This window comes from Thunnus thynnus, chromosome 15 (genome assembly GCF_963924715.1).
Source record: "Thunnus thynnus chromosome 15, fThuThy2.1, whole genome shotgun sequence".
Taxonomy (NCBI): Eukaryota; Metazoa; Chordata; class Actinopteri; order Scombriformes; family Scombridae; genus Thunnus; species Thunnus thynnus.
In genome coordinates, this window is record NC_089531.1 from 16,672,710 (window position 1) to 16,681,788 (window position 9,079).

The window sequence follows — 9,079 nt, forward strand, 5'->3', positions numbered from 1 at the left end:
TTTTTCCAAAATGTACATTTTTTATTGAGCAGTGTTTCATATAGGTTAGATTTCATTTTAAATACTACACCAAGAATAACCATGAACTGGACCGAAGCGGGAATTAACAGGTTGACTAGGAACTACTTATTTCTTCATCCATTCTTCTTTTTCTTTCCTCTCACGGATCACCTCATCCAGATACGGTGACAGGTAGCTGACATCCTGAAGGTAAAAAAAAAGGGGTGAAGGACCTATAAGGCTCAAATCAATGCAAGTCAATATCAAAACTGAAATTATTCAAAAGCTAATGACTTGAAAGACAATCTTTGGTGACTTTATAGAAGGAGACTATGAGTATCCAAGATTCTCATTTTTCTCCCAATCTTCCACAACTTTCAGGTTCCCTCTGTCTAAGTGACATTGATCTGCTATGGCAACAGTTTCAAAGTTATGATAACTACTCTGATGCAGAGAATTCATTTATTTTTCCATCTAGTTGCAAAATTATAAAGTAGATTAGTTTAAATTAAGCATGTAATGTGAATTTACAATTAAGAAAATACTACTGCTTTGTACCGTATCTACAATTTAAAATAACCTATAGGGGACACGATGCAGAATATTGATCCTTTACACCCCCCACCCCCACCCCACATGACACTGAGCAAAAACTTTCAATCTGAGAATCTGTTGTACCTCCTCATATTTCGTCCACTGGTCTTTAGGGAGGATCTGCTGCTTCATGGAGAGATCCAGGGCTCTCTTCATCCTGAACATCCTTTCATTGTAAAGGTTCTCTGGGAGCCTCCTCAGGGCCTCTTTCACATCTGCATCCTCATATACTGTGTCATCTCGCAGTAAACCTGACACAGAATACATACAATGGAAAAATTAGTAAGATGCTAGAGGGACAATACATCTATGATACAATATTGCTCATATTTATTCCATACAGTGATGTTTTCTCCTTATACTGATGTACTGACAGGAATGTTTGACATAAAGTGGGTTTAAAACTTGTATCATATGTTGCATATCTAGGGTTTAAATGACATATTTTAACCAGCACATTGCTCTTAAGTCTTACCGATCTTGTTGAAGCCACACATGTTGTAGTACCATTTGCGAACACCAAGCAGGAGCCTGCCTGTCTGCGCTGTGAAAATAAAAAAAAAACACACAGACTGATCAGTCAAACAGCACAAAGTTGATATTAGAGCTTAGGCAGGTAGGTTCACAATTTTTCTTAACCTGTTAAACAACATTGTCCCACCTGTGGGACACATTAGCCTCTGTAACTTTGGTTTAGGATCACTTTTATTCATTTTGACTTTTTGGTTGTAAAATTTAAAGTGTTGCCTTTCAGATGAGGCCATGGTTATGAACAGTAACCTTTTTATTTTGGGTACATTATTTTCAGGTTGATGCACAGAAAACAGGGGTGCCTATTGCGAGGTTAAAACAACAGTCAGGTGCCTATATGAACACTGACAGAGGTTTTCTTCGCTGTAATCATTCCTCCTGTTCATACTGTATATTACAAATTCCCCTTCAAATACGCTTTCAATGTAAGTGATGGGGGCGAAAATCCAGTGTCCACACAGTCATTTTGCGCAAAAATGCATTTAAAATTGAACTGAAGCTTCTTCTTATTATTATTATAAGCTGAGCGAGCTTGGTCTGCCGCGTCCAGTGAGCCCAAAGGAGACCACGGCCTTGCCTGGAGCTGCGCTAGAGAGGAAACATCGAAAGCGGTGCGACAGGACGGGGAAGCGGGGCAAGCACGGAGGAGTGCAAGCTAGGCTAACTGTGAACCCATACTAACCGGCAGTTCCAACAATTATGTTGACTGACGTTCTCTGGACAGTAAAATGGGTTATATAACTCTCCCATCAGTGCCTGTCACTCGTTGTCATGCAAGAGCTGTCTACATCGACATGAGACATGTAACGTTACTTATCTCTCTAAAAGCTTCATATTAGTTTCAGATAACTTTAAAATACATTTTGCACAGAGGGAGGGCTGTGGATTTTGGTCCCCATCACTTACATTGTAAGTGCATTGGGAAGGGAACTTCTAACGGCCAGTATGAACAGGGTGAATGATTATGGCAAGAAAAAACAATTTCAATGTTCATTTGGGCACCTGACTGTTGTTTTAAGACAGTCTTGAAAAATCGTGAACCCATTCTTTGCGAGCACTTTCTAACCATCTTCCAGCTGATATAAACCAGATTACAGATCCTGTCATGTTGCTACAGAATCTCAACACTAGCTAAACTACGAGATCAACTTACTGGTTACTGTTCCACCCGTATTATATGAAAAATGAATTAAACCTTAACCCGTCCCTCTATGCGATATTATTTTACCCTGATTAGCACCAGTGGCTAACGCTAACCGACTAGCTCACCGCTAGCATCAGTTAGCACAGGGACACTAGAGGACAAACACAAGTCAAGGCATATTCAGTCGGATAAAATAAACAAAACACATCATTATGTGTTACAGCATAAAATACTGTACCAATTGCTAGTATAACACACGGTTTAGCGAGTAAATTAAGCACAGAAAATTTCACGAAAGAGAGACGTTCAATTACCTGGTGCCCTCGACGCCATGTTTATCACTGTGAACGACCGAAGTGAATTGTGGGTAAGGATAGTGAGGTCATAGGCACTTGCGAAACTTCACATGACGTGTGTCCAAATTATTGTAAAAAAAAAAAAAGGACATTTCGGGAAAACGTAAATATATACATATAATCAAAGCCTTAGAAAAGAAAACTTTAGTAATAGGTCTGTTTGTGAATAATAATAATAAAGTTACATAATTCATCATGTGATGAAAAAGAACCAGTTATCTTCATGATCTGACCCGCACTCTGATTTCATATGTTTACAGTGGAAGGACATCGGTGGTGGAAAGTCACTGAGTACATTTACACAAGTACTGTACAGTTGTTAGGTACTTGTACTTTGCTTTAGTATTTCCACAGCTTTAGTTACTTTTTAGATGAAGATTTGACACAATGGATAATATGACAAGCTTCTGAAATACAACACATTGTTAAAGATGAAACCAGTGGTTTCCAACCTTTTTGGCTTTTGCCGTCTTACAAAAAGCAGTGTGTAGTCTGGGTCACATTTCAGATGTCTATGAGTTATTAACAGCTCCACCAAATAGTGATTTTTCCCTCTAAACTTCTCACGTGGTTTAATTTCAATAAATGTTCAAATGATCCAATATTTCACCAAAAATCAAAGATTAGAGAAAAAGTCCAAAAACTGAGAACAGATTTGTGTATCAGAACTTTGCTTTTTCTTCTTTCCTCTCCCATTAATCATCTCACAACTACTCAGATTTATCTGATGTCCCTTCGGAGGGGCCCGACCCCTAGGTTGGGAACCACTGGACTAAACTTGCTAACTGTATATATAGTAGTTGAAACCAGCTCCACCTCCAGCAGCTACAACAGTAACATGCTGCTCTAACACTAATGCTTCAGTATTAATAATCTAATGATCCAAACCACTACTTTTACTGCAATACATTAAGTATAGTTTGCTGCTAATACTTATGTAATTTTACTTAAGTAGGATTTCTCATGCTTTTACTTGTAATGCAGTATTTTTACATTAATGTATTGGTACTTTTACTTAAAGATCTGAATAATTCTTCTACCACTGAAGCATATCAAAGTTATATATTTCATTAACTGATTAGTATCACTGATGCATTTAAGATGTAAGCAGTATTTTAACGTAGCGGATCGCGTTGAAGTTAATTTCAACTACTCTATTGAGTAGTTGAATCTGAAACTACATTAAAGCTTATCATATTTTTTGTGTTACATCTTAATCTGCAAAGTAACTATAGCTGTCAGATAAAAAAATAAAAGTAAAATCTAAAATGAAGAGAAATAGAAGCACAAAGTAGCATAAAATATAAATACTCAAGCAAAGTAAAAGTACCTCAAAACTGTACTAAAGCACAGCAAGTAAATGTATTTAGTAATATTCCACTGCTGAAAAAGTGAGACAGACAGTGACATCAACACCTTTTTACTATTTAAAATCAACAGTTAGTTTTTTTTAATCTATGATTATTTTATACAAGACTCCTCCACTGAAGCAAATGTTTTACAGACACTGGGCTGAACAGTTATTTTCCCACATGTATGTCTCTTTAGATAGACAGTCATGTTCAAATAGAGCAGTATTTCAGGCAGAAGACGCATTGTGTACATTTATTAAACATCATATTTACAAAGCAAACATTTTATTTCAAACTCAGCTGATCTCTATGTTTGAAATACTTTCAGGTCTGCATATATCTAGATTTTATCCTGTGTGCTTGACCACTTGTATTATGTAGTTTCTTTAAAAATATCCCTTATGAAGAATCAAAGTGTCTTTTGGAACAAACAAAAATCTTCCAGTGTGGCCGAAGCCAACTCAGTGCAAAAAGTCTCATCTGGCAAGGACACCAGGCGATCCAGGGAGATGTAGTTGGGTTGAGCTGGGTCATATTGATCCTTTCCGAGGTACTGCAGGAACAGGTGGCGCTCTCTCACACGCAAGTACTTCGTATTGAGGACCTATGAGAGGACATCAGATGTTCAAGTCATAATTCTGAATATGGACATGATGAACATTAATTATTTATATTCTCAGACCTTGTTTTTCTTTGAAGGCAAAGGCAAAACTACAGAGTTTAGTCTCAGGAGTAGAACATAATCCATAAAATTCAATACTGGATACTGGATCATTGAAAAAAAAAAAAAAATCAATAACTAGTAGTTCAATCTACCTGTGGGAACTTGGCAATCAGATGGTGAGGCACCTTCATGGTGTTGTGGAGGAAGTCAAATATTTGGGTTAGCTTCCTCTTATTGATGGTCAGCACTTTCGGGACAGACGTAACTATGTGCTGGATCTCATTTTCCTTAAAGCCGAGCTCTATTTCACACACCTAAGAGGAACACGTTTATATACACACACACACAGATATACACACATACATACACAGATATACACAAAAAGGGTAAAAGCATTGAAACACAATATCTCAAGGTTACACAAACATTGGTTGTTAAATATGTCTTTTGTTATTTCATTACCTTCAGATTTTCTTTAACAGGCTCCAAACTGCCACACAGTAATCTGGGCAGACGAGCGATAATGTTCCGGGTCTGGAAAGAAAAAACAGTTTAAATTTGATCAACAAATTCTTTTTGTCAAGAAATGATAATACACTGTAATTGTACAATGTAGGAAGAGAATCATACATTTTTATGAGGACACCGATATGGCTAAATTTCCCAATAAGACCACTGAAGTACATCAGCTAAAGATGCTTACATTAGAAACACTGAGGCTGAGTTGCTGCTGATAGAAACCAAGTCTGTTGTCGAGCCTCTTCACACTGAAGTTCAGCAGATAAGGAGCTCTGGACACCATGGATGCAACAGTCTCAGAGCTGAACTTTTTTGACTTGAGATAGTTCACCCTTCACAAGCAACGAAACGGAGAGAGAACATGTTTTGATTAATAAATGTAAAACACTGTAAAAACCAGTCTCACAGCAGCTGCAACTAACTGGATGCTGCCCTGTGTCAATATATGGTTACATCATTTTGTGTGACTGGCTGATATAGAGGCTTTTTTTTCTGCGATCAGTTCATGTCACCTGGACTGTAGGTTTTCCAAATTCTCAGTGAGAATGAAAGGGTTGTGTGTGATGATATAAGCAAGGCGAGAGTCCTCCACCCCGATGTCTTTGAGGAACAACAGCCTTGGAGCCACATCTGTATTGAAGTCGAGCCTCAGCAGCATGGAGCCTACATTGGGCCTTTGTTCCAGCTTCCACAGGTTCACACCTGCAATGACAGAGAGGATGAATAAGAGCAAAAAAGAGATTTGGGTGAAATCACCATTTAAAGATTGTTGTCCTTATCATAATAGTAAAGTCTGCAGTTTAATTACCTAGCTCTACCAGTTTGGTAAGGGTCTCAGACTTGTCCACATAGTCTCTGAGCGAGGTAGAGGCTGGAGGCATGGCAGAAGGAACACATATAGCAACAGCCTCTTCATCGCTGATCTCCTCTAATGCAGAGAGTTCAGCGGCAGCATCTAGATCTGGTAAATGAAGAAAACACAGACGGGACAACTTCCTCAACTACCTCTCAAGGCAAAAATGACATTTAAATTACAGTTGTGCTCATAACTTTACGTACCCTGGCAGAATTTGTAAGATGTGTACCATTCATAGTGTTTATGGTTGTGACCATAAAGTTCAATTTGGTCTCATCACTCCAAATGACACTGTTGCAGAAGTTTTGAGGCTTGTCTGGGTGCTCTTTGGCATATTGTAAAGCAGGCTGTTTTGTGGCGTTGGCGCAGTAATGGCTTTTTTTCTGGCAACTCGACCGTGCAGCCCATTTTTGTTCAAGTACCTCTTTATTGTGCATCTCGAAACAACTACAGCACGTTTTTGCAGAGAAGCCTGCATTTCAGCTGTAGTTGCATGTGGGTTTTTCTTTGCAACCCAAACAATTTTCCTTGTAGTTGTGGCTGAAATCTTTGTTGGTCTACTTGACCATCGTTTGGTATCAACAGAATCCCTAATTTTCCATTTCTTTATCAGAGCTTGAAAACTACTGATTGGTATTTTCAAATCTTTGGATATCTTTTTGTGTCCTTTTCCTGATTTATAAAGTTCAACTATCTTTTCTTGCAGTTCCTTTGCTTTCTCCATGGCTCAGTATCCTGTAAAGTCAGAGTAGCCCTTGATGAAATGTGCAGGGTCTCTCAAGAGCTAAGAAACTCATTGATTATTTATACACAGACACTAATTACAATCAAACAAGTCACAGGGGTGGAAACTTATCCTTCATAGCCATTTAAACCTGTGTGTGTCAACTTGTGTGTTTATTATCAGGCCAAATATTCAAGGGTATGTAAACTTTTGATCAGGGCCATTTGGGTGATTTCAGTTATCATTATGATTTAAAAACGGCACACACAATAATGTGAAAATAAATGGCCTCACCTGACCACTATCCCTAAATAAAAGAAAGGTTTTCAGCATGATCAGTCATATTTTCCAAAAAATGGCCAATATTTCACAAATTCTGCCATTGTATGTACACTTTTGAGCACAACTGTATAAATGCTTTTGTGAATGAAAATGTTTTTATGGTCAACAACAGTAAACCAATACCTAATGACATCTGGCTTTCAGTTACTGGTGCAGCATCTCTGATTTGCAGCAGCGGGCTCTTGTATGCCACAACATCAGTTCTTGAGAACTCTTCAGTATTCTCGTCTTCTTTGGCTTCAGTTTCCAGATGTTTAACAGTGAAGTCACTGTAATGGCACATCTGTTGTTTCCATATCTGTCTTGCCTGAGTTGTTGTGTGATTCCCACTGATAAATGAAGATCTATTTAGGATTTTGTTTGGTACCCTTGTGACTGCAGTGCAATGTCGAACTTGAGTGGAATGCTGCCAGGTAAGAGTCGCTGTCTTGGAGGAAAGAAGACTTCTGCATCTCAGACACAGCTGTGCACAGGAAGAAGACGCCATGATGATTCTGTCAAACAAATAGACACAAATTGTTTGAGTGGCATGCCATTTAATGTAGGAATTACTCTGTTATTATTTCCAGCCATGGACAGTCTCCTCTGTCTGACAACATCAATCAGCATTTTCTGAAAGCTTGAAAAGATTGAACCAAGAAGTTGTGATATCATAATGCACCTGGACCTGCTATTGAGAGCATTTCTTGAAAACTTAAGTAGTAAACTAAAATAATTTCAAATTTTACATTTAAATTAGATTCAGAATCAGACTCTACTTTTTGGCCAAGTATGTTGATACATACAACTGTATATAGTAGCTCTTAATATACTGTAGTTACAAACAGTGTCAAGAACAAATTTATAGGAGGCTATAAATACAACCATGACATATTTTAATTGAAACATATAGCTTCAACATACATTATTTGCAAGAGCTGGACAACACACAACACACTCTTTACACAGATAAGATTTTTACTGTATACTGTATAGAGCTGCAATGATTAGTCGACTGATTGTTTGGAACCATTTTTTAAGAAAAAAAAAAAGTCCAAATTTTCTGATTCCAGCTCCTCAAATGTGAATATTTTCCGTTTTTTTAGTCTTCTATGACAGTAAACTGAACAACATCTTTGGGTTGTGGACATCTTGGGCTTTGTTAACTGTGATCCCCATTTTTCACTATTTTCTGACATTTTATAGACCAAAGGACTAACCTATTAATTGAGGAAATAATCGACAGATGAAACAATGATAAAAATAATTGTTAATTGCAGCCCTAATACTGTATATACAGGCCTGTGATTAAGGTGGTGCAAAATATGCTGGAATGAATATTGCATAGATAGTACCGATTTTTCCATATAATGAAATAGTTTTATGTGCATATACTGAGACCACATGAACAGTATACAGTATGCTAGACTCACTTATGACAATGCAAGGATATCCTCACTATAACTGACACCCACTGCACAAGGTCTGTGTTACACTATTATATACAGGCTAGTATAGGCTAATGTACAGTATGGTACAGTAAGTATATTTAGTATTGCAGTGTTATTTCACAGAATTTGTTTTTAGACCTTTAATGGTGTTGACAGAAACAAACCAGTATCATCAATATCTACTGATTGGCATTGAAAGAATGTATCTTTCCTTTTGCTATTAATTGATCCAGATATGATATAGACTGAACTGAATTGTTGCCCCACCTACAAGATGCATCCTTATATGCTAACAAGCTAGCAGAATAGCACGCCTTTTCCTTGTAAAAACAAACACGAGACGACGCCAGTACGTTATTTTAGATGGTTAACTTTTTACTCACAATTTGTGAATCAAAGTATTTCATCCCCAACGTAGCTCCATCCTGAAAATGCTGCTCAATGTCAAAATGTTTTCACGTGCAAGTTAAACGGAAAGACTTCCGGAAGCGTCACAATGGATGTACCAAATACGAGTATTTGTGGGTACCACTATACGTCTTTAGTATATCTATACGGAAACGCTAT

The 9,079-nt window shown here is 37.6% G+C and overlaps 2 protein-coding genes across 2 annotated transcripts; both read right to left on the reverse strand.

Moving 5' to 3' along the window:
* Positions 1–2,665, reverse strand: uqcrb (ubiquinol-cytochrome c reductase binding protein). The gene is made up of 4 exons (XM_067613047.1): positions 2,584–2,665; positions 1,070–1,138; positions 679–845; positions 1–204 (listed from the first exon to the last, which is right to left on the reverse strand). The coding sequence occupies exons 1-4, from the start codon at positions 2,600–2,602 to the stop codon at positions 127–129; spliced, it is 333 nt and encodes a 110-aa protein (XP_067469148.1). The 5' UTR covers positions 2,603–2,665; the 3' UTR covers positions 1–126.
* Positions 2,666–4,029: 1,364 nt separating this feature from the next.
* Positions 4,030–9,011, reverse strand: mterf3 (mitochondrial transcription termination factor 3). The gene is made up of 8 exons (XM_067613044.1): positions 8,896–9,011; positions 7,206–7,576; positions 5,969–6,121; positions 5,673–5,862; positions 5,345–5,492; positions 5,104–5,175; positions 4,794–4,955; positions 4,030–4,581 (listed from the first exon to the last, which is right to left on the reverse strand). Exons 2-8 carry the CDS (start codon positions 7,567–7,569, stop codon positions 4,387–4,389), a joined length of 1,284 nt encoding a protein of 427 aa, XP_067469145.1. The 5' UTR covers positions 7,570–7,576; positions 8,896–9,011; the 3' UTR covers positions 4,030–4,386.
* Positions 9,012–9,079: the final 68 nt, after the last annotated feature.